Below are 26,107 nucleotides of genomic sequence, written 5' to 3' on the forward strand. Positions count from 1 at the left end.
ACTCCTGAGTATGCAAGTGATCTTCCCTCTACTGGCCAGGCAAGGTTCATGTCATCTGTAGCTCCTCTGCCTGGAAGCAGTCAGACTTTGGAATTGGTGTATCAGAAACCACATTACAATACAGGCTGCATATTTGCTGGATGTCCACAACTCCCTGATAGACAAGTTGAGCAGGTGCTTAGCTGCAGACCACAAATGGGAGCGCCACTACACAGTTTTAACCAGTATATTCTGACAGTGGGGAACTCCATATGGGGACCTCTTTGCACCCCAGATGAACAAAAAGCTTCCCATGTATTGCTCCAGGGGAGCCATACGCCATGATTCCTGGGGTGATGCTCTTCTGCTCATCTGGATCAGATACACCTTTCCTCCCATCCCTCTACCACAGAGTGTATGGAAGATCTGTTGCAACAGAGCCACCATCACCCTCCTAGCACCCTATTGGGCCAGACAGTTCTGGTTCATGGAATTATAATGATGCCCACGCTATCAGATCTGCCCATTTCAGGATCTCCTAACGCAGGATGGGGGGAGAGGGTGGAGATCAAGCACCCCAAGCTGTGCTCACTCCACTTCACAGCCTTGTATTTGGATAGGCGTTGGAAATAGAACACTCGTGCTCCCACCCACCCACCATGTGTTCAGGAAATCCTTAACCAAATTAGAAGGATTCCACTAGAACATGCTACCTGGCTAAATGGTGGTGTTTTTTGGCCTGGGTATGTTCCCACCAACATTCACTAGGTGCTGTGCATATTCCAGTTAGTCTAGACTATCTCCTCTCCTTAAAATCTTGGTCTGGCCCTGAGTTCACCACGAGCACATATAGCAGCATTTAGTTCCTTTCTTCCTCCATTAGGGGGACTTTCTGTCTTTACACACCTGGCTATTGTGAAGTTTATGAAGGGCTTGATCAGGACTTTCCCACCATTTATTAAACCTATGCCCCAAAAGGATCTCAGCCTTTTCCTGTCACCACTCACTGGTCCACCCTTCGAACCTATGGCAACATGCCATGACCCACCTGTCCATGAAGGTGGCATTCTTAATGGCCATCACTTTGGCCAGAAGGGTCAGTGAGCTAGCAGCCGTGATAGCCGACTCTCCTTATATAGTATTCCACAAAGAGAAAGTTTCCCTTAGGTTACAGATTGTATCTGAGTTCCACATCAACCACTTACTTGTATTCCCATAAACCCCGTGCTTTTTCCAAAGACAGGAGACTTCCATCCCTTGACGGCAGGAGTGCCCTGGTGTTCTGCCTGCAAAGAATCAAACCCATAGCAGAAAGATGGCATGAACAAGCCATATCCTCACAGGAGGTTTCTAAGTGTGTTTTGGGATGCAACATAGAATGCTACAAAATAGCAAAACTTGCCCCCTCTTCGAGCAATCACCAAGCTGCCTCCAAGGAATCCTTATTGAAAAACCTCTAGCTACAGTAATTAACCTCCATTTTATAAACAATGTGATTAAACACAGCCAGTCCTTTTATATATGTGTGTGTTCCCTTTCATTGCTCTGCACACTGGACTTTCTTATAAATAGGAAATTTAAAAATCCTGAAAAACTCCCATTAATTGAAGACCTATACCCATTAGAGATTTCCAGTAGAGGGGGCTAGAGCATTAAATATAGTCTTGAATTAAAATTAGAGACCTGGAATGAAAAAAAAGGCTGAGTGTGAATCTGTGAAGAATACTACATGTACGAGTGATTCATACAACCAAGAAACATCTCCCTTTTCTTTCTGTAGCTCTTCTTCATAGCTCTTTTTATATATAGTAAGCATCTTCATCAATGTTACTGACATAGGTGAAGTAAAGTGAGGTATGATATTTCTCCATTAAATCCTGAACAACCATGTATGCCCCATACCATTAAGTATAATGATGATCATAGTTCTTGTAGTATCCAGTTTACCTTCCACTTTTCTGTACAGAAGCTTTAAAAAATAACTTCTGTGAGATTATGCTTATTTTCTTCACTTTTTTACTGTACCATTCTTTCCATGACATTCATCTGATTTATTAAAAATTGTTCTCTGTAAAAGTTAGTCGCTAAATAAAGCCTCTGCTATTAGGTGAGATTCTAGATGGGACAGATGCCCCCAGATGGAGACATATGTACCTGTCAAGAGCAACAGATGCCACTATCTTCAACCATATGTTGTTTTGGGGTTTTGTGGGTTGGGGTTGTTTTTTTTTGTTTGTTTGTTTTTTTATACTGAGGGTGACACTCTATTATGGCTAGTAAGTTCTCTGCAGGAAAGTAACTTCTTATCTTGCAGGTTAAGTCAATTTGTTGTCAAAGGTAGGCAGGTTTTTCTGTTTATTTAAGGATTTTGCTTTCATTTCTGCCTGGGATTGTTCTAAGATACTGTTATTTTTTGTTAAGGACTGCAGTCATATTTTTAGCTTTGTCTAGGATTGAATCAGAGCATTTCTAAGCACGAGGATCTTTATTTAATTATTTTGGTTAGAATAGGCCATATCAGCTATTGAATCCAGAGTTACACAAATGTAACTCTCCTGATATTTCCTTATATGTAATTATTTCCATCCCCTCACTAGATTTGTAGCTTTTCTCTTAACTCTCTTCATTTTCTCAACATTTTTCTGCTAATTAGGAGCCCAGAACTGAATGTAGTCTATCACAATCAGTTCAGTTCAGTTCACCAGTGGATTCAGAATTTTCTAGGGTTTTAAATAAGCTACCCACAGTTCAAATTCATGTTGTTCATAACATTGAAGTTGCTACGTGTTTTTGTTTTTAAATGGTCTTGATTTTTTTAGCTTGCAGGAATATGCACCGAGTGGGGAAGAGCAAAGGCCCATTAAAAAGCAGAGGGGAGGCATGTGCCTCCACTTTTTAAAACCTTACTGGGAGTGAGTATACCATAGTTCAGCTGGCTGGAATCTCAGTGACCTATTCTGTGTTGTACTACAGGCTGGCAGCCAGGCCTTCACCTGCAGACTGCAGAAAGTGTGGGGTGGTTCCTCCTGGTGCTGGGGACTGACCAGATCGAGGAAACAGGATAGACCCATCACCTAAGGGCCAGTGGGGAGGGTAAAGTGAGGAGAAGGGTGGGAAGGCAAAGGTTCCAGAAAGATTGGGAAACAGACTCCAGAAGAGCTAGGTAGATGGGGAGAAGGGCAGGGTGTCAGAGGGGAAAAGGAGGGTCAGGCTGAGTGTTAGGTAGGTGGGCCAGGTTGCATACTCCAGGACTATCAGGCAGGTGGTGGGGGTTGCCCGTGCATATGCACGCACACACACACACACTCTCTCTCTCCCCCCTCTCCCCTCCCATCTCCCTTCCCTTCTAGCACTCTCGCCTGCAGGTCTGGAAGGTCATTCTCTCTTTACTCATAATGTATGAGTACTGCTTTACGTTGGAAGCACTTGAGTTTACTGCACAGTGACTTTGATCAACTCATATCAAACATGCAATACATGCATATTGTATGTATTTTTATGGTATCTAGGCGCTGCACAAATCAGGTTGCTGAATTCTCTCACTTTGTACCTGTGTGGCTTAAGAGTAAGTCTGTTGCCATAAATATAGTTAAACTGGAGATGAATGAAAGGAGAATTACCCTCTGGATGTTAGGAGTATTGAGCTGTATGGATAAGACTAAGTCCTTTTAGAAAATTACCATCATAGAGTTGTAATTTTAAGGCCAAAAGGCCCATTATAATCATCTAGTCTGATTTTGTGCATAACAAACTATAGAATTTCACAGTGTGGTTCCTGCATCAAGACCATAACATCTGGTTGTGCCTTGTTTTCATACCTTTTAGATTTGCCCCCCCAAGCAACCATCTCAGTCCACAGATTATCTAAATAGATCAGACTTTGCATTTAGTGCTGTTATGGCAAGGTGTTCCTTTACCAAATGGTCTCAAAACCTTTTCTAATAGGACAAAGGTAGCTTCTACATTTTATGTGGAAAAATTGTGTCCATTTCTGAAATTTCCAAAGCTGTGCATGGGACTCCTAATTCAAAATAATTTTTATGTTGGAATGAAACTAGGTGCCTGTTCCAAGAGAACAATTCTGAAGTCTGTAAATACTGCTTGTGGTTTTTCACTGCTAGTCAGTCTTGTAGGTGTGGTGATCTTCATTTCTCCTTCAAGAATTGTCTCTGAAGATGACTCACCTGTGAGGGGAATATGCTTGAATTCAGGCAAGATGTGCTTAGAGACCTGGGCAGAGGACCATAGCTGATGCTAGGCTCTGGCCTTGCAATATAACTGAGATATCCACTTCCACAGAATGGGAGAGAGAAAAACCTGCAGAATTGCACTCACTCATCTTCTCCCATTTATTTGGTGTCCCACAGTGAAGAATAGAGATTCTTCATACCATATCTCAAATAGTTCTGTGAGAGGGACACTACTGCTACTGCTGTTTGTTACTGCTTTCAAATATCAACATGATTCTCAGCACCAAGGTGTATGCTCACAGAGTACAGATCTGCAGCAGAGAAGAGAACTGTTAGAGATATTTTTTAGTAAAGGAAAGTTGACAAGAATTTAGTTGTCAGTCTAGGAAAACTGTTATTGCCTGGCAAAACAAAACCCAGTGTTAGGACAATGAAGATGTCTGAACAGTCTGCTCAAGTGGAATCATTTATAGTAAAATCATTTATGTTCATATTTAAATATTTAAATTGCTTTGATGCCTATAACCATTAGCTTTCCTCAGACCTGGACCTTTCAGTCATGTTTGTTCTGTGAATTCATTTGAATTCAAAAGACTTTCAGGCCTTGTAATTAAAACCTCGATGAACCAAAATGCTTTGCTTTATTTATAGTTAATATAATATAATTAGGGCTATGATTTTATTGTGGCATTTTTTAAGGTAAAGTTATGGGATAGGTATTGTGGAAAAGGCAATAGTCATTAATATATACTCTGCACTTTAAAAACATCTTATATCAGAAATCTCAAGGTACTTAAATTCAGCCTTACAACATACTTTTGGCTTAGGTAAGTATTATTATGCTCATTTTACAGGTGAGAAATCAGAGGCACAGTGAAGATAAGTGTCTTGCTCAAAGTTACACAACCAGTCTCTCACAACACTGGGAACAGAACTGATGGGTTCTATCTCCCCACACAATTTGCTTGTCTCAGTTTGTAGTACAGAAATGTTGTTTGAACTCCACTGAGTAATTTTGATGCATTTTATATTAATGTGTGTTGCTTCAGGGGAATATCTTTGTCTATCTGTACATTGTTTCCTTCTGTGCTCTCTTTACCATCTATTCTTTTTCTGTATTTGTAGTCTGCGCTCATTTCAGCTTAGTTTTTCCCTCCAGTTTCTCTGATCTGTATATTCTCTCTCTTTACTTGACGGACCTTGTGGAGCATTCATATTAAGCCATTTGGGCAGCTCTAGTCCAGATGTACTGATTTTCTTGTCCAGTCCTCCCCACATGGCCAAGATCCATCTTCAGCGAACCAGCTAGTGGCTGCCCTTTGTGAAACTTAGGGTCAGTTCATTCTTTGCAATGCCTGATTGTTGCAAACTGGTTAGGTGTCATGTGTGCCAAAGTATAACCAGCCAATCTGCAGGATTCTCTGTTGTCTGCTGTATGTTTGTATCCATTCCTTTATTAATCTGAACCAGCTGTTCATTTTTATGAAACTAGTTTTGTGCAGTCCATATCATTCATCTTTGAGACAGTGAATCTTGCATATTTTTCCTCCACCACTTTTTTCCAGCTTCCCAGGATTCTGTGAATGTTTTGAGTTATTTTTCCTAAAAGTGTGATTGATTGTTTTCAGTATTTTAATATTTTTTATTTTCAAAAACCTTTTTGAAACCTTGTCTTTAAGTTGAAAATTTTAAAATTGAGCCATTTTTACTGCCAAATTATTCTATTTAAAACTTTTTGACATCCTGTTTCCCTTTTCCTTTGTTAGTAATCACTCTGTGCCCTTCTCTATCCATCCTATTTTGAGTACTCATCTCTAGTTTTTAACATTTCATGCTCTGGAATTATATATTCAATTGCAAGTATACAACCATCCTCTTTATTATGACAAGGAAGCTGTTCCTTTTTTTTTTTTTAATATCTAGGAGTTTTTTATAGAAAAACTTAATAGAATGATAACTAAGCACTCAACAGTCATTAAATATCAAAGGAAAAGTTGCACCTCAACTCTTTTCCCTCATATGTATATAAATTGTGGTAGCAGGTAAGCATACAGTTTTAGACTTTTTCAAATAATACATATGGTTTTTCTACAATTTTAAATATACACATGTATAACATCTTCTAATACTGTATATTGCTTTATTAATGCCAGACAGAGACTTACTTATATATAGGGAGTCCAATATTTATTTTTTATGAAATTCTATATTTAGTTTATGCAGATTTTCAAGAGGTATGTTTTGGGTTCTATTGGCTAAAAATATCTAAAATGTCTAAATAATTAAAAATAGTTTCCAAAGCATCTCAGTATACTTTTTCTCGTAGTTACTTTCAACTCAAAGAATGCTCTTTCACTTAACAGAGAAAGGTGTACGATAAAAAATAGAATTTTTCAAGTCCCTTTATATATATAGATTAATTACACCTCTACCTTGATATAACGCTGTCCTTGAGAGCCAAAAAATCTCTACCGCGTTATAGGTGAAACCGTGTTGTATTGAACTTGCTTTGATCCACAGGAGTGCGCGGCCCTGCCCCCTGGAGCACTGTTTACTGCATTATATCCAACTTTGTGTTATATCAGGTGGTGTTATATCGAGGTAGCGGTGTATTTAACATCTCAGTAAATGTGGGGGCCATAATCTCTCATAAATTGGGTGTGAGTGGTAGCTGAAATTTCAAAATAGCTAAAAGTGGTTTTTAACTGTGTTTATTTTCAAACTCTGAACTGTGAAAAATTACATTAATATGACATTATTGGTTAAAATTTGCCATCAGAAACTCTGTATGCAGGACACCTCGTGTGCACACGCACACAGATGAAGACTAACAACATAGAATAATAGTGAAAATGAGCTTGCATGTAGCAATTTAGAATTAAATTACAACATAATTTTTTTTCAATGACTACAGTATTAATAATGGCAATTCATCCTACAGTAAATATATTGTCCCTACTTAATATAAGCAAACAGGTTGACACACCAACATTTTTGTGTCACTCTATGAAAGAAATCAGTTCCCAGTTTACTTGTAATTTTCTAGTTGGAAAAGCTTTCATAGCAGTAGCATCAAAGTTGAAATTCTGTGTATAAACTCTCTTGTTTAAAAGACAGATTCAGATATGCTATCCCATGTGTGTAAGTGTTTTACTCAAGAAGCAGTCACATTGATTTGTATGGGACTATTCACAGAGTAAAATACTGTTCAGCATGAGTAAAGGTAGCAGACTCTATCTGAAAAGAAAGCTTAATATATTTTTTTAAAAATATATATTGAATGCTCAGAGAAGGTATGATTTGGACTTTTTAAAGACAGATTTAGGATAAGGTACATGGAAAATATGAAATAAATAGGCTTCTATTTAAGAGATGATCCAACAAAAAATATAAATAAATATCAGCTATATACAGGGCTACACCCTATTTTTAAGGTTGCCTGACAATTCCCATTATAAGACCCTGTGTTCAGTTGATTATAACTTTGCTAGGCTTTACCATTTGAGGTGAAATTTTTCATGTCTGGTGTCTGCCTCAGGCTGAACTTTTTTTGAAAAAATTCATCCAAAACAGTTCATGGTTTTCCAGTAATGTGTAGCAAATGTTGTTTGGCCCATGTTAAAACAATTCTGGTGATCTTTTCTTTGAAAAAACTTTAGTGCCCACCATGCTTTGAAACAGAGACTTAATTTGGCACAGGAGGTGACTTTTGTGTCAGAGATGTGTCTTTTGCCATCCCATGGAAATCCACCCGAAAATTTGGCCTAGTTATAAATCTTGAAAAATTGCACTTCACACATTCTCAGAGAGACTGAGGGTATGTCAGCACTACGAAATTAGGTTGAATTTATAGAAGTCGGTTTTTTAGAAATTGTTTTTATACAGTCGATTGTGCGTGTCCCCACACAAAATGCTCTATGTGCATTAAGTCGGCAGACTGCGTCCACAGTACTGAGGCTAGCATCAACTTCCAGAGTGTTGAACTGTGAATAGCTGTGGGTAGCTATCCCACAGTTCCCACAGTCTCCGCTGCCCATTGGAATTCTGGGTTGAGATCCCAATGCCTGATGGGGCAAAAACAGTGTCGCAGGTGGTTCTGGGTACATGTCGTCAGGCTCCTCCTTCCCTCCGTGAAAGCAATGTCAGACAATGGTTTCATGCCTTTTTTCCTGGGTAACCTGAGCAGATGCCATACCATGGCAAGCATGGAGCCCGCTCAGCTCACCGTCACATACGTCTCCTGGGTGCTGGCAGACATGGGACTGCATTACTACACAGCAGCAGCTCATTGCCTTTTGGCAGCAGACGGTGCATTACGATTGGTAGCCATCGTCGTCGTACTCCTGGGTGCTCTTTTAGCTGACCTCAGTGAGGTCAGTCAGGGGCGCCTGGGCAGACATGGGAGTGACCCAGCCAGGTTGTTCCCATTTTCTGCCAAGCACCCAGGAGATAACGATGGGTAGCAATCGTACTGCACCGTCTTCTGGTAAGCAACCAAGAGATGATGATGGCTAGCAATCGTAATGCAGCATCTTCTGCCGAGCACCCAGGAGATGACGATGGCTAGCAGTCATACTGCACCGTCTGCTCCCAGCCTAAGATGTGACAGATAGATCGAGTGGATCAAAACAAGAAATTGACCCTATTTGTTTTGTGAAATCAGCGGCCTGCTAAACCCAGGGTTTTGAGTTCAGTCCTTGAGGGGCCATTCTGTGAGACCATTGTTGTGTTTCTCCTTGATGCAAAGCCACTCCTTTTGTTGATTTTAATTCCCTGTAAGCCATGCCATCAGTCGCCCCTCCTTCTGTCAGGGCAACGGCAGACAATTGTTTCATGCCTTTTTTCAGCACAGAACCGGAAGCTGCAAAAGCAAAACCAGGCGAGGAGGCGACAGCAGCATGGTGACGAGAGTGATGAGGATATAGACATGGACATAGACTTCTCACAAAGTATGGGCTGGGCAATGTGCCCTGGCAGTGTGCACATCATGCTCATGAGCTCTGCATGGTCACCTGTGCTGATCAGCTCACCACACTGGCCAAACAGGAAATGAAATTCAAAAGTTTGCGGGCCTTTTCCTGTCTACCTGGCCAGTGCATCCAAGTTGAGAGCGCTGTCCAGAGTGGTCACAATGGAGCACTCTGGGATAGTTCCCGGAGGCCAATACCATCTAATTGTGTCCACACTACCCCAAATTCAACCCGGCAAGGCTGATTTCAGCGCTAATCTCCTCAAAGGTGGGGTAAAGAAATGGATTTAAAGAGCCCTTTAAGTCGGAAAAAAGGGCTTTGTCGTGTGGACGGGTAGTGTAGTGTAGACCAGGCCTTTTGTCACTTAGAAGAGTGAAGAGTGAAGAAAAAAAAACGACCAACAAAAACTCCAGTGTGGACAGTGCTACATCGGTGGGAGAGCGTCTCCTGACAACATAACTACCACCGCTCTTTGGGGGTGATTTAATTGTGCTGGTGGGAGAGCTCTCTTCTGCCAGCATAGAGAGGCTACTCAAGAGACCTTGCAGTGGTGCAACTGTAAGGTCCGTAGTGTAGATATAGCCTTAGATTTTAGCAGCCAAATTCCACAAAGATTCTGTCCACACTGTGCATGCTCCATCCTGGATCTGAACAGAATTTTCCCTGCAATTGCAGCGCTGGATTGCTGTGGGCTGTGCCGGTTCTGGGCACCTGGACAAAGAGCAGGTAGACTCTTCTGTTCTCCCATTTATCCCTTGCTGGGCCCAGACAGCATGGAAGAGGAAGCTGCCTGACTCCATTGCCTTGAGGAAAAATGCTGGACTAGGGGAGTGTAGATTGGGTCAAGGAGCCTGGGGTGAGGGGAAAGATGGGGACTAGAGAGTGACAGGTGGAAGGAGAGGGAGATTGGGAATTGGGGTGAGAAGAGACTGGGAATTGGACCTGGGAGTAGAGACTGTGACTATCTGGGCAAGGAGACTGGGATAGAAATGGGAACAACTGGGAGGCAGAAGGTGGGGATAAAAAGCTGGAGGGGGGACTGGACTTGAAAACTAGTGGGTTGGGGAGAAGGAGGTGAGGCAGGAGGGGAAACAGATCTGACATAGAGGCAGGGTGATGGGAGAGAATGGAGACAGCTTGGGCAAAGAGACTGGGACAGGGGGCTGGGGGAAACAATAATACTTAGATTGGATGAGGAGCCCAAGGATGGAGACTGGGACTGGGAGCCAGTGGAGATGAGGAGTGTGGATGAGGGGGACGTAGGAGGCTAGGATGAAGTTTGAGAGGCAGATCAGATGAGAAGCCAGGAGGGGGAACTTGGACTAGCTGGGCAAAAAGAGGTAAGGATCCAGGGCAGTTAGGAGGGAACTGGGAATGGCTGGGCAAGGTGACTGAGGGGAATGGACTGGATAAGGGTGGAGACAAGGGCTTGCTGGGCTTGCCCTTGTGGGTCTGGAATGAGAAAACTGAAGGGAGTGGAGACAAACTGGCTAGGTGAGGAAAAAGGGATTGGAATGAGGAGTCTGTAGTGGGGAAGAGACAGGACAGGGACAAGTTCAAAGGGATGTAACAGAAGGGATCAAGCTTGGGGGGTATGTGCAGAAGAACCTGTGCCCATTAGAGACTCTTCCTGCCATAGCCTGGAATGGAACCCAGGCTTCCTAAGTCTTACTATTCCTTTGCTTTTAGCAAATATCTTTGAAACCTACTGGCAGAGTGTCTCTTCCTCCTCTATGTGTGCTGGTCACATATAGGATGACACTACTATTGCTATCAGTTACTTAGCTCAAGTGGCAGAGGCAAGATGGTTACTCACCTTTGTAACTGTTGTTCTTCGAGATGTGTTGCTCATATCCATTCCAGTTAGGTGTGTGCGCCGCGCGTGCACATTCGTCGGAAAACTTTTACCCTAGCAACTCAGTGGGCCGGCAGGTCGCCCCCTAGAGTGGCGCCATCATGGCGCTTGATATATACCCCTGCCGGCCCACCCGCTCCTCAGTTCCTTCTTGCCGGCTACTCCGACAGTGGGGAAGGAGGGCGGGTGTGGAATGGATATGAGCAACACATCTCGAAGAACAACAGTTACAAAGGTGAGTAACCGTCTTTTCTTCTTCGAGTGATTGCTCATATCCATTCCAGTTAGGTGAATCCCAAGCCTTACGTAGGCGGTGGGGTCGGAGTGAAATGTGGCAGAATGAAAACTGCTGAGCCAGAGGCTACAACATCTCTTGACTGTTGAACCAGGGCATACTTCGAAGCAAAGGTATGGACCGAGGACCAATGGAGCTGCGCGACAGATCTCGTGGGTAGGAACACGAGCCAGCAAGGTGGCAGATGAAGCCTGAGCCCTGGTAGACTGTACGATGATGTGGCTTGGGGAAATATGAGCCAAATCATAACAAGTGCGGAAGTCCGCCATCACCCAAGATGAGATCCTCTGAGAGGAAAACAAGCAAGCCCTCCCTTTGGCCCGCTACCGTGACAGAGCTGGGGCACCTTACGAAATGGTTCTGGCAGCGCAATATAAATGCGAGCACTCCACAGATGTCCAAGGAGTGCAATGGTTGTGCCCATTGCGTTGAGCTGTGGGTAACATGAAAGGCCGAAACCACCTTAGGGAGGAAAGCCGGGTGCGGTCATAACTGCACCTTGTCTTTGTGAAACCTAGTGTACGGCGGAACCACCGTAAGAGCTCTGAGCTCGGAGACCCGTCTGGCCGATGTAACAGCTACGAGGAAAGTTGTCGTCCAAGACAGGTATAGCAGAGGGCCAGTCGTGAACGGCTCGACTGGGGGAGACATAAGTCTGGTTAAAACTAGGTTGAGGTCCCAGGTTGGGGCTGGGCGGCGCACCCGAGGGTGCAAGCTCTCCAAGCCCTTGAGGGATCTCGAACCCATAGAGCGTGAGAACACGGAACGTCCACCTTAGCCTGGCTGGAAGGTAGAGATGGCTGCTGAGTGTATCCTCAGCGATGATACCGCCAGGTCCTGCCGCTGAAGGCCAGAGGCAGGCCAAATAGAGGGGATCGAGACCTCAGCAGGAGCAAGATCGAGCGTATTGCAGCTGTAGAAGAAACGCTTCCACCTGGCCCGGTACGTTGACCAGGTGGAAGGCTTCCTGTCACCCCGGCTCAGTTACGCAGCAGCCACACCGTGAGGCGAAGAGGCTGCAGGTCTGAGTGACGAAGCCTGTCGTTGCCCTGAGTGATGAGGTCTGGGTGGGGTGGCAGGGTAATTGGGTCTGTTATTGACAGGCCGAGCAACGTGGTATATCAGTGCTGCCTGGACCACTCTGGAGTGATCATGATGATGCGCGCTCTGCCCCTGCGGAGTTTGAGCAGGACCTAATGAACCAGTGGGAACAGTGGGAAGGCATAATGGAGTTGGCCTTTCCACGGCATCAGGAATGCGTCCAAGATCGATCCCGAGGAGAGACCTTGGAAGGAGCAGAACATCTGGCATTTTCTGCTCTCGTGGTGAGCGAACAGGTCTATGTGAGGAAACATCTCCGCTTCTGGAAAGCAGAACGCCTCACATGGGGCAGAGTGATCACTCGTAAGACAGGAAAGACCTGCTGAGTCAAAGCGCCAAGACGTTCCGAACGCCTGGGAGAAAGGACGTCACCAGCTCCATCGAGTGGGCCACGCAAAAGTCCCGGAAATGGATGGCCTCCTGACAAAAGGGGGGAGGACCATGTCCCTCCCTGGATATTTATGAAGCACATGGCCGCTGTGTTGGCTGTAAACACCGAGATACAACGGCCTCGCAGCTGCCGCTGGAACCCCTGGCACGCTAGGCGGACTACTCTCATTTTTGGGGCATTGATGTGGAATGCCAGCTCCCGAGAAGACCAAAGGCCTTAAGCTCGGAGGTGACCATGAGCACTTGAGCAGAGAGATGACGCGTCCGTTGTCAGGGGCAGTGAGGGCTGGGGCGGATGAAACCGCATCCCTGCCCACACCAGGGAGGGAGTTAGCCACCACTCTAGGGAGCCTAAGGTGCTCGAGGGAACGGTGACTACCATGACCATTGGCTCCCTGTCCGGGTGGTACGCCGAGGTGAGCTGGACTTGGAGAGGACGGAGGCGGAGCTTGGCGTGTTTGGTTACAAACTTGCGGGCAACCATGGACCCAGGAGACTGAGACAAGTACGAGCCGAGGTCGTTGGGAAAGCCTGCAGACCTCAGATGATTGTTGCCATCGCCTAAAACCGCAGTTGTGATAAGCAGGCTCCGGCTAGGTAGGAGACCAGGATAGCCCCTAGGAAGTCCAACCTCTGCGTGGAAACCAGAGTGGATTGCTCTATAGTAATCATCAGGCCTTGACCTGTGAATAAGACCGTGACGATGCCCACACGCTGAGTGGTTTGTGTCTCAGAGTCTCCTCGGATAAGCGAATCGTCCAGATACGGAAAAACGCATATCCGACATCAGCGAAGGTAGGCGGCGACTATGGCCGTAAACCAGAAGTACTGACAGTTGGCTAGAAAGCGGAGGTATCTCCTGTGCGGAGGGAAGATGGCGTTGCGAAAGTACGCGTCCTTCATATCCAGGGCGGCATAGTAGCCCCCAGGAGGCAAGGATGGAATAATGGTTCCCAGGGATACCGTGCGGAACTTCAACCTTATCCTAAACCGGTTGAGTCCGTGCAGGACTAGGAAGGTCTGAGACCTGCGTTCGAGTGGGGGACTAGGGCATAACGGGAGTAAAACCCCTTGCCCCTTTCGTCCATCGGCGTCTGCACCTCTTGTACGAGGAATTGCTCGTGAGAGGGGTCCCTGAGGGACAGGGCTGGAACAAATTAGAGGTGGTACCTATGCTCCACCGTGCGCAGGATCCAGCGATCTGAAATTAACTGGGGCCACGCCAGGAGAAAGCGGGATTGGGATCCCGGCCTGTGACTGGTACACCGCCCTCAGGCGCACCTTGGAAAGTTCGTCTTTGGTCCCAGTGGTAATTGCGAGGGACCTTGACCTTGGCTCTTTAGGGGTCCTGACGTTCGTCTGCGACCACCTTGGCCTCGCCGTTTGCCAAAGTCCTGTCTCTGGCTAGGCACAGAGTATGGCGGCTGGGGACAGAAAGGCCTGCGTTTGGTCGCTGGCATATGCATGCTGAGAGAGCGCATTAGGACCCTATTGTCCATCAGGCTTGGCAGCCTGGGGCTGTCTTTGCCGCGAAAGGCCTTTACCAACAAAAGGTAAATCCTGAATGGCATACTGCAGCTCCGGACGAAGGTTTGAAACCTGAAGCCATGAGATGCACCTCATGGCGACACCAAAGGCCAGAGTCCTGGCTGCAGAGTCTGCTGTGTCCAACGAGGCCTGGAGGGACGCTCTGGGTACCTTTTTTCCCCCGTCCTCCAAGACGGCAGCGAACTCTTGGCGGGAGTTTTGAGGGAGAAACTCCATAAACTAAACTACCTTCACCCAGGTGCTATAATTATCGCAGCTAAGCAAGGCTTGTTGCTTTGCTACCCAGAGCTGCAGGGCCTCTGCAGAGTACACCTGGCGGCCAAACAGGTTCATTCGCCAAGCCTCTTTCGGTTTCGGGGCTGGCGCCCGCTGGCCACCTTATCAGAATCGTGGTCCTGAGCATAAGATCTGCGCATGTGGGATGACACGGATGCGTGTCCGGATGGCCATGGAGGTACTAAAAGAAGGCACAGGCAGAGTCTCTGACTCTATCGGACCTTGCCCAACTCAGCACCGGGAACCGGCACCGGGAGGCGTACCGGTACCTGGAACGAGATCCAGACCCGCAACCAGAACGGTGCCGGGAGGTCGACCGAGATCTCGAGGCTCGGGGAGAGGCTACAGGAGTCAAGGTACCTGTCGCGGTGCCGGGAGTCGGAACGGTGCCGATAGCGGGTCGGCGAACGGGATACCTGTCATAAACAGATAGCTAAGGGTTAATGTCTCTTTCACCTGAAGCACCTGACCAGAGGACCAATCAGGAAACCGGATTTTTTCAACTTTGGGTGGAGGGATTTTAGTGTCTGAGTCTTTTGTCTGCCTGCCTGCTTTCTCTGAGCTTTGGAGAAGTAGTTTCTACTTTCTAGTCTTCTGTTTCTAAGTGTAAGGACAAAGAGATCAGAGAGTAAGTTATATGGTTTCTTTTCTTTGGTATTTGCGTGAATATAAGTGCTGGAGTGCTTTGATTTGTATTCTTTTTGAATAAGGCTGTTTATTCAATATTCTTTTAAGCAATTGACCCTGTATTGTATCATCTTAATACAGAGACCATGTATATGTATTTTTCTTTCTTTTTATATAAAGCTTTCTTTTAAGACCTGTTGAAGTTTTCTTTACTTCAGGGAAATTGAGTCTGTACTCACCAGGGAATTGGTGGGAGGAAGAAATCGGGGAGATCTGTGTGTTGGATTGCTAGCCTGATTTTGCATTCCCTCTGGGGGAATAGGAAAGTACTTTTGTTTCCAGGACTGGGAACAGAGAGGGGGGAAGGGAAAAAGGATTATTTCCCTTTGTTGTGAGACTCAAGGGATTTGGGTCTTGGGGTCCCCAGGGAAGGTTTTTCAGGGGGACCAGAGTGCCCCAAAACACTCTAATTTTTTGGGTGGTGGCAGCAAGTACCAGGTCCAAGCTGGTACCTAAGCTTGGAGGTTTTCATGCTAACCCCCATATTTTGGACGCTAAGGTCCAAATCTGGGACTAAGGTTATGATAATACCGACCGGTGCAGCGAGTGCGACCAGTACCGATGAGGAAAACAGCACCGGGACTGCAAGTGGTGTCGGGCGTGCCGACAGGATCTGGAGTGTCTGCGGGACCGTGATCATGAACGGTGCCGCTCTGCTGTGCTGACAGAGGACGGTCACATGAAGAGACTGTAACTGCATAACTATATACGAGAACTACGAGTAGCTAGGGAAGTGGAGGTCAGCTAAGCCGCGCTCCACTGTTCCAACGACCGACACGGGCGGTAAGAAGGAACTGAGGAGCGGGTGGGCCGGCAGGGGTATATATCAAGCGCCATGATGGCGCCACTCTAGGAGGCGACCTGCCGGCCCACTGAGTTGCTAGGGTAAAAGTTTTCTGACGAATGTGCACGCGCGGCGCACACACCTAACTGGAATGGATATGAGCAATCACTCGAAGAAGAATCTGTGGTTCCAACCCTGCTGATGACTTGTGCGGGTGTAAATTGATGGATGTGGAACTCACAGGCATATTATGAAAATTAATTCATTAATATTTGTCAAAGACTTAGATACTGTTGTGATAAGTACCATAGAAAAGTTCATGAGGAATTCAATAATTCTGTCTTAAGAGAAGGATTTATATACAGTTCAGTAAACAAGGAATGGGGCCAAACATTAAACAAAGAGAAAACAAAATATTCAATAGCCGCTCATTGAGTGAGCACAATCAATTCTGTGCACTGAATGATATAGCCCTATAGAAAAAATAGTATGTTGACGTTAGAGATGGTTGGAACATTTCCAACAAAACATTTTTTGTCAAAAAATGCTTTTAGTTGTAGCCAAAATGTTTCATGGAAATGTGTTTATTTTAGTGAAGTTTTCAATGGTAGGGTTTCTGAGGTCCAAGGTGGACTCTGTGGTGAGGGTGAGAGAGAGAGACACCCAAATCAAAAACTTGACCTTTTTCATCTGAAAACAGATGTTTCAACACAATTCCATTTCATAAAAATTTCCATTCCAGTGCTGAACAGAGACAAATTTTGAAACCTCAAAAAGTTGCCACAAAACTGAATTGTTCTCTGGCCAGCTCTAGTGGTCATCTAATTAAAGACTGTATAGAAATACATATGCAGAAGGTGGCTAAATTAAGTTTTCAAAGCAATTTTGCATTTCCTAACTTTAGAGTGCTTTTCTTTGCAGTCTTAATAATGTTCTTTCAACATAGGTTTTGAGTGTAATATATTCTGTTAATATAACTATCCATGAAAACGCTATTTAAAGGTTTACAATATGTGAAAGAGAGTTAAATATTTTGCTAGATATAAGTTATATGGATGTTGGGAAATCTGTATTTTAGCAAAGGGAACTGCCATATAAAATGTCTTTAAGTTGCTGAACACTAGTTACTCCCACTGAAGTCGGTAGGTGATCATCAGCTCTCAGAATTTGTTCCTAATTCTACAGATATACTAGATTATTATGACATTAAAATTAGTTTAAGTATACAAGAATGGGGAAAACATTGAATTTTGTGTGAAATATTTTACAAATAATATACAGTAGAACCTCAGAGTTACAAACACCAGAGTTACGAACTGACTGGTCAACCACACACCTCATTTGGAACTGGAAGTACACAATCAGGCAGTAGCAGAGACCCAAAAAAAAGCAAATACAGGTAAATGTAAACTATAAAAAATACAGGGAAAGTTAAAAAAAAATTGATAAGGTAAGAAGACTTTCTGTGCTTGTTTCATTTAAATTAAGATGTTAAAAGCAGCATTTTTCTTCTGCATAGTGAAATTTCAAAGCTGTTTTAAGTTAATGTTCAGTTGTAAACTTTTGAAAGAATAATCATGATGTTATGTTCAGAGTTACGAACATTTCAGAGTTACGAACAATCTCCATTCCCAGAGTCTTCGTAACTCTGAGGTTCTACTGTATAATGTTATGAAGGAAGACCGTATTTTAAAGTATAAGAATAAAGGGGGAAAGTTATGGTTTGAGCATTCAACTTCCACTTTGTATTTCCAACTTTTAAACATTAGTTTATCCATCCTTATCATTGCATTAATGGTTGGGGGGGTTTGCATGGAAAATCCTTGTTTTTCAAAAATTAATATGGGCAGTGCAACTTGTTAAACAAAATTGATCCAGGTTAGAACACTTACATAGCCTGAATGCTGCTGTCCTTATCTGTGAGCCATCCATAAATGGAGCTAGTCCTTAACCCAGCTGTCCTTCACCAATAACTGCTGAATCCAGTCAGTCTAAACCAAGGCCTCCCAGAATTACTCACCTGAAATTTTGAACAATCGTGATATTTTCTAAGATGGTTTTCAGTCTGTACCTATTCATTGTTCAATTGACTGATTTCAAACAGTCATAACTTTAAACCTAGTGTACTGATATTTTTCAAATGTGACTTGGCTTTTAAGTTACAGTTAGGTGTTCAAAACAAGGGAAGCCTGTAGAAGTCAATTCAGTGCTTTTTTTAGGTGATGAAAGCTTAAAGTTGGTAAATGCATCCAGAACTGGAAGGATCTTAACAAAACTTTCCCTGAAAAATGGATAACAGAAGTTTTCTGTGGATGTGTAAAATTTGCAGACATACATATGAATTTTACTGAGATTATCTCTTAAATCTCAACTTCTGAACAGAGAGGTATACTAAAGTTATGAAGAAAATTCTTCTTTGGGCTAAGAACAAAAAAGAACCCCTAAAGCAGGGGTTCTCAACCTTTTTCTTTCTGAGGCCCCCTCAACATGCTATAAAAACTCCACGGCCACCTGTACCACAATAACTGGTTTTCTGCATATAAAAGCCAGGGCTGGTGTTAGATGATAGCAAGCAGAGCAGTTGCCTGGGACCTCATGCCATGGGGCCCCTATGAAACTATATTGCTCAGGCTTTGGCTTTGGTCCCAGCCCCAGGTGGCGGGGCTCAGGCTTCAACCCCATGCAGTGGGGCTTCAACTTTCTACCCTGGGCCCCAGCAAGTCTAATGCTGGCCCTGCTTGGCGGCTTCCCCTGAAACCTGCTTGTAGCCCCCGCAAGGGGCCTCAGACCCTCTGGTTGAGAACCACTGTCCCAAAGGGTATTGTTTTCAGAAAGTTATCAATACCTGAAAACAAGTGCTTAGAAAAAATGTCCCCTCAGTCATAACTATAGCATTAATATACTTTAATCTTGTTTACATCCATCGTTAATTTCAAAGAAGTCCTTGTATCTGTGTACTATATGCCTGTAATAGAAATTTTAAAGTGAAGGCACCTGTAATTTTGTGAATTATTTATAGGACTATGAGTCAGAAGATGTATGCGGTTTTCCCAATTTAGACTCAGTGTGCAATCTTAGGATATTTTTATGACTGCTTGTCATAAATGATGTAGATGCTCTACTCACTGCTGGGTGACACCTCCTGGCGATTCCAGGGATTCATTCTGCCCAGTTGCCGCTCTCTTCCTGCTCACAGAGTCATGGTACAGCTGCTTCGTGACTTGGTCCTCTACAATTTCCCCTTTCAGGGGAGTCTTTCCATGTCTCACTGCACAAGCGGCATCAGGCAGTCCTTGAACCCACTGCCCTGACTGAGTCACTCCCGCAGTGACTCAGGCAGTCTTCCCATTTACTGCCTCTAGCAATACCACTCTGCAGTGGTTGGTCGGGAAACCCAGGCCCATCCTCAACTCTGGGTTCCAGACCAGGGCCCTAAAGAGAGCAGTTATGGTCTGGGACTTCATCAATCGTACGGCTCTTTTTCCTGGACTATTTGCTACTGTGTTTCTTTAAGCTCCTCCATCAGCCTTTCTAGTCAGACCCTTCTCTCTTAGAGCTACTAGGTAAACCCTTCCTTATGGATTCCTATCTCCCCTTCCTGTTCTGTTACCTCAGGGAGAGAGACTGCAGGCTTCCTCCTTGCCACTTCCCACTGCTGCCAGCCTCTTGTCTTTATAGAAGCCCCACCTGTTCCCTCACAGGTGTGCTTCTTTCTAATTAGCACCCTCCACTCAACCTATATCTCCCCCATTTACAGATTAATTGGCTGATTTTCCCCTCCTCCCCAGCCTAATTCAGTTCTTTCAGGGCCAGTGTGGGGAGCACATCCCAACTAAACAGGAAGCCTGCCAAACAGTCAGTGGTGCCACTGGACAATTAAAGTGCTGACAGAGCACTCAAAGAAGACAAAGCCATTGCGGAGATTCTTTGCATCAGTCTTCATTTCAGAGGATATGGGGGAGATCTCCACACCCGAGCCATTCTTTTTAGTAACAGATCTAAGGAACTGTCCCAGGTTGAGGTATCAGCAGAGGAGATTTTGGAACAAAATTGAGAAATTAAGCAGTAATAAGTTATCAGGACCAGATGGTATTCACTCAAGCGTTTTGAAGGAACTCAAATATGAAATAGCAGAACTACTAACTGTATTATGTAACACATCACTTAAACTATCCGCTGTACCAGATGACTGGAGGATAGCTAATGTAATGCCAATTTTTTAAAAAGGCTCCAGAGGTGATCTGGTCTTTACAGGCGGTAAACCTGAAGTAATTACTGAAGTAATACAGTACCCCAGGCAAATTGTTTGAAACTATAGTAAACAACAGATTTATCAGGTACATAGATAAATATGATATGTTGGAGAAGAGTCATGCCTTACCAATCTATTAGAATTCTTTGAGGGTGTTTGAAGTCTTTGAAGTATGTTGACAAGGGTGATCCAGTCGATATAGTGTATTTGGACATTGAGAAGTCTTTGACAAGGTCCCTTACCAAGACTCTTAAGTAAAGTAAGCAATCATGGGATAAGAGGGAAGGTCCTCTCATGGATCAGTAGCTGGTTGAAAGATAGGAAACAAAGGGTAGGAATAAATGGTCAGTTTTCACAATGGAAAGTGGTAAATAGCAGAGTCCCCCAAGGATCTATACTGGGACCTGCACTGTTCAGCATACTCAAATGATCTAGAAAAGGGGGTCAACAGTGAAGTGGCAAAATTGTTAGACAATACAAAATTACTCAAAATAGTTATGTCCAAAGCTAACTGTTACAAAGAGATTTCACAAAGCTGGGTGACTGGGCAACAAAATGGCAGATGAAATTCAGTGTTGATAAGTGCAGAGTAATGCACACTGGAAAACATAATCCCAACTATACATACAAACTGATAGGGTGTAAATTAACTGTTACCACACAAGAAAGTGATCTTGTAGTCATCGTGGATAGTTCTCTGATAACATCTGCTCAGTGTTTAGTGGCACTCAAAAAGTTAGCAGAATGCTAGGAATCATTGCGAAAGGTGTAGATAATAAAACAGAAAAATATAGTGCCACTGAATAAACCCATGCCCACACCTTAAATACTGCATGCAGTTCTGGTTGCCCCACCTCAAAAAAGATATATTAGAATTGGAAAAGGAACAGAAAAAAGGCAACAAAAATAATTAAGAGCACAGAACAGCTTCCATTCAAGGAGAGATTAAAAAGACTGGGACTGTTCATTTTAGAAAAGAGACAATGAAGAAGGGATATGATAAAGAGCTATACAATTGTGAATGGTATGGAGAAAGTGAATAAGGAAGAGTTATTTATCCCTTCTCATAATACAAGAACTAGGAGTCACGCAATGAAGTTAACAGGCAGCAGATTTAAAACAAAAAGGAAATACCACATCACACAATGCACAAGCTGTGGAACTTTTTGCCATGGGATGTTGTGAAGGGGGAGGGATAGCTCAGTGGTTTGAGCACTGGCCTGCTAAACCCAAGGTTGTGAGTTAAATCCTTGAGGGGGCCACTTAGGGTCTGGGGCAAAATTTTGCTAGTGAAGGCAGCGGGCTGGACTTGATGACCTTTCAGGGTCCCTTCCAGTTCTATGAGATAGGTATATCTCCATATATAAAGGCCAGAAGTATAACCAAGCTCAGAAGAGAATTAGATAAGTTCAAGGAAAATAGGTCCACCAATGACTATTAGCCAGAATGGTCAGGGATGCAACACCATGCTCCAGGTATCCCTAAATCTTCAACTGCCAAAAGCTGGGACTGGATTACAGAAGCCGGATCACTCAACATTGTCCTGTTCTATACATTTCCTCTGAAGCATCTGGCACTGGCCATGGTCAGAACATAGGATATTGATAAGATTGGTCTGACCCAGTATAGCCATTCATATATGACTCTGTGCTTTGGTTATTCTGTAGGTCAAATGGAGCTAATGATCAGCCAGCCTTATAAAGCACTTTGAGAGCTATGGAAGAACTACAGCATCAAAAACAACATGTATGTTTTAGGGCTGTCATTAATCGCTGTTAACTTACGCGATTAACTCAAAATAATTAATCGCAGTTTTAATCGCACTGTTAATAGAATACCAATTGAAATTTATTAAATATTATGGCTGTTTTTCTACATCTTCATATATATTGATTTGTGTTGTAATTGAAATCAAAGTGTATATTATTTTATTACAAATATCTGCACTGTAAAAATAAATTATTTTTCAGTTCACCTCATACAAATACTGTAGTGCAGTCCTTGTCGTGAAAGTGCAACTTATAAATGTAGATTTTTTTTGTTACATAACTGCACATAAAAACAAAACAATTTAAAACTTCTGAGCCTACATCCACTAAGTCCTACTTCTAGTTCAGCCAGTTGCTAAGACAGACAAGTTTATTTACATTCACAGGAGATAATGCTGCCCTCTTATTTACAGTGTCACCAGAAAGTGAGAACAGGCATTTGCATGGCACTGTTGTAGCAAGCATCACAAGATATTTACGTGCCAGATACGCTAAACATTCATGTGCCCCTTCATGCTTCAGACACCATTCCAGAGGACATGCTTCAATGCTGCTGATGCTCGTTAAAAAAATAATGCATTAATTAAATTTGTGACTGAACTCTTTGGGGGAGAATTGTATGGTCCCTGCTCTGTTTTACCCGCATTCTGCCATATATTTAATGTTATAGCAGTCTCGGATGATGACTCAGCACATATTGTTCATTTTAAGAACACTCACTGCAGATTTCACAAAACACAAAGAAGGTACCAATGTGAGATTTCTAAAGATAGCAACAGCACTCCATCCAAGGGTTAAAAATCTAAAGTGCCTTCCAAAATCTGAGAGGGACAAGGTGTGGAGCATGCTTTCAGAAGTCTTAAAAGAGCAACATTCCGATGCAGAAACTACAAAACCTGAGCCACCAAAAAAGAAAATCAACCTTCTGGTGGCTTCTGACTCTGATAATGAAAATGAATATGCATTGGTCCACACTGCTTTGGATTGTTATCAAGTGGAACCCATCATCAGCATGAACACATGTCCTCTGGAATGGTGGTTGAAGCATGAAGGGACATATGAATGTCTAGCCTATCTGGCACATAAATATCTTGCGATTCCAGCTACAACAGTGCCATGAGAATGCCTGTTCTCACTTTCTGGTGACATTGTAAATAAGAGGAGGGCAGCATTATCTCCTGCAAACCAAACTTGTTTGTCTGAGCGATTGGCAGAACAAGTAGGAGGACTGAGTGGACTTGCAGGCTCTAAAATTTTATATTGTTTTATTTTTGAATGCAGTTATTTTTGTACATAATTCTACATTTGTAAGTTCAACTTTCATGATACAGATTGCACTACAGTACTTGTATTAGGTGAATTGAAAAAGAATATTTCTTTTGTTGTTTACAGTGCAAATACTTGTAATCAAAAATAAATAAAAAGTGAGCACTGTTGACTTTGTATTGTGTTGTAATTCAAATCAATATATTTGAAAATGTAGGAAACATCCACAAATATTTAAATAAATGATATGCTATTATTGTTTAACAATGTGTTTAATCACACAATCGTGATTATCTTTTTTAATCACTTAACAGCCCTAATATGTTTTTATTATTACTATATGCTTGTTGTATCATACTTGATCAAGAAGTAAAATAGTATACCATACAAGTATAATAGAAATATAATAATAAGAGTGCAAATTCTATTCTTAATTACACAGTGCAGTGCCTCTAATATCAGCTTTGCATCAGTATAACTTGAGGGACTTGCCCCCAATGTTTAATCCAGTGGCTCTCAAACTTTTTACTGGTGACCCCTTTCACACAGCAAGCCTCTTGAGTGCGACCCCCCCCTTATAAATTAAAAATACTTTTTTATATATTTAACACCATTTTAAATGCTGGAGGCAAAGTGGGTTTGGGGTGGAGGTTGATATGACCGCCCATGTAATAACCTCACGACCCCCTGAGGGGTCCCAACCCCCAGTTTGAGAACCCCTGGTTTAATCTATTATGGGCTAAAAGCTAAGTATTGTCATGCTGAGTCACGGTTGGGTGAGAGACCTCCAAGAACATGGGTGCTGTAGGAATGGTGTTGGTGCAACTCTTCCCTCTGAGTCAGTCCACTGAATTATGATACCCCAGCACACTGGCAGGGACAAAGGACAAAGCTATGCTAGTAGACATTTTAGGGTTTGGAAGAGCTGTAAATCAAAGTACTGAATACTTTGATCATTAAGTATCCCATGGCACTAAACACAAGTATGGATGTTTAAATCCTAGTATTGTGGCTAAAATTGCAATTTAGATGATAATATTGTGCTTACTTACATTTCCCCTTATAGTTTCAATTGAATATGGTATTTTTCACTACCATATGGTATTTTTCACTACCTTTGTTCAGTCTTGCTGCATGCTGTTACAGTTGCACTGCAGTTGAGATCCTTGTGAGTTTGTGAAGTGGTTTGGCATGAAAACTGTTAGATATGAATACATTTAAATGTATTCATTTTATTTTTAAATAGATAGTGTCCGTGTGATGTGGTAAGGATACTTAGGCCAGGTTGTGGGACATATCTTCTGTTGGTGTAAATCATGTCACTCCATGGAAGTCAATGACGCTATGATGATTTATACCGGTTGAAGATCTAGCCTTGTATCTAAAATTGCACATGGAACTCACATTTGGTATCCATGGAAATTCTGCATTCATAGTTTGTGAAACCTAAGTGATTTGAGAGAGCCCTGCAAGAGGCTGAGGGATCAGTAGTTACATACATTATAAGAACAGTATTTGAACCATGAAATTATGCTGTAAGAGCAAAAAATAGGAGATTTATGAAGTATTTTTCTTCTATTGTCTGCTTGTTAAAGAAACACTCAAGTACACTAAAGCCCTGATCCTGCAAAGACGTATGCATGTGTTTAAGCATGTGAGTAGTCCCATTGCATGTACCATTGACTCCAATGGGGCTATCCACATGTGTAAGTCATGCAGCTACCTAAGGTCCTTATCCTCCAAATTAGAAATGCTCACCTGTGTTCAGACAGGTGGTACATATATATCTTAAATTGGATCATTCCCACTACATGTTTAGTATAATAAACAAAACACCCTTTTTAAATATACAGAGAAAAGACAACAGTATTTTTCTCTTTTTAGGAACCAAGGTTACATTCTGTGAGAAGAAATTTTTCACATCCTTCATCTGTGAGTTTGAAACCTCGATATACACGAAGTCCTCACTTTCATCCTAGAAAAGATTACAGAATGGAAGATACAATTCTCACTCCACCTTCCTCTACAGACTCTGTTAAATAGACTCTTAGATGTCTACTATGCTGATATGTCTAGCACACAGAGGATATGTAATTTAGTAACTCTCAACATTTACTGAGTATGCCTAAGTTAAAATGCCCTCTTTTTTTTTGTAAAAGGATTAAGAAGAAATCTTGCAGTTCATGTCAGCAAACACAGGATATGCAGGATAAAATCATGGTTTCCTTTATCAATTAATGCACATTTAGGTGACAGACTCGTAATTTGTGATATACAGACTATTGTATATGCACTATTTATTAAAGTAGTTTGAAAAACAGCATATTTGTATTACAGGAAAAATCTGAAATTCATTTTTGTATCAGATACATTACAACAGACATTTTCAACATTTAAGCCATTTTCTTGTAGACTGACAGCATATACTTGATTTGGATACCAATTATTTTATTTTACATATTGTTATGTAAACATAACTGTATTTTTTCTCGTCATGTATAATTTGTGTAACTTTATTTTGTTGTTGTTGAAATCAAATCAGATAAGAATTCTTGCATAGGTGTAATTTTAGTTACTTTGTGATAAGAATTTTTGAGAATATAATTTGGACCATTTGTTTATAATTCTGTACCTTTATCTGAGGCTGACACTGTTCTTAAATACAGTAAACAATATATTCATGTTTATATGATTTTTAGCTATAGAAAATGAGCAAGAATTTACTTAATACTTTATATTTTAAGA

At 42.7% G+C, this 26,107-nt stretch overlaps 1 protein-coding gene across 1 annotated transcript in view; it reads left to right on the forward strand.

The window, feature by feature from the left end:
- The window catches only part of BOLL (boule homolog, RNA binding protein), a 101,714-nt gene extending 75,920 nt beyond the window's left edge, over positions 1-25,794 (forward strand). The window contains exon 12 of the mRNA XM_050969530.1: positions 25,247-25,794. Within this exon, the coding sequence (XP_050825487.1) occupies positions 25,247-25,405 (159 nt within the window). The 3' untranslated portion in view covers positions 25,406-25,794. The remainder of the gene's footprint in view (positions 1-25,246) is intronic.
- Positions 25,795-26,107: the final 313 nt, after the last annotated feature.

Source organism: Gopherus flavomarginatus, chromosome 10 (genome assembly GCF_025201925.1).
Source record: "Gopherus flavomarginatus isolate rGopFla2 chromosome 10, rGopFla2.mat.asm, whole genome shotgun sequence".
Classification (NCBI taxonomy): Eukaryota; Metazoa; Chordata; order Testudines; family Testudinidae; genus Gopherus; species Gopherus flavomarginatus.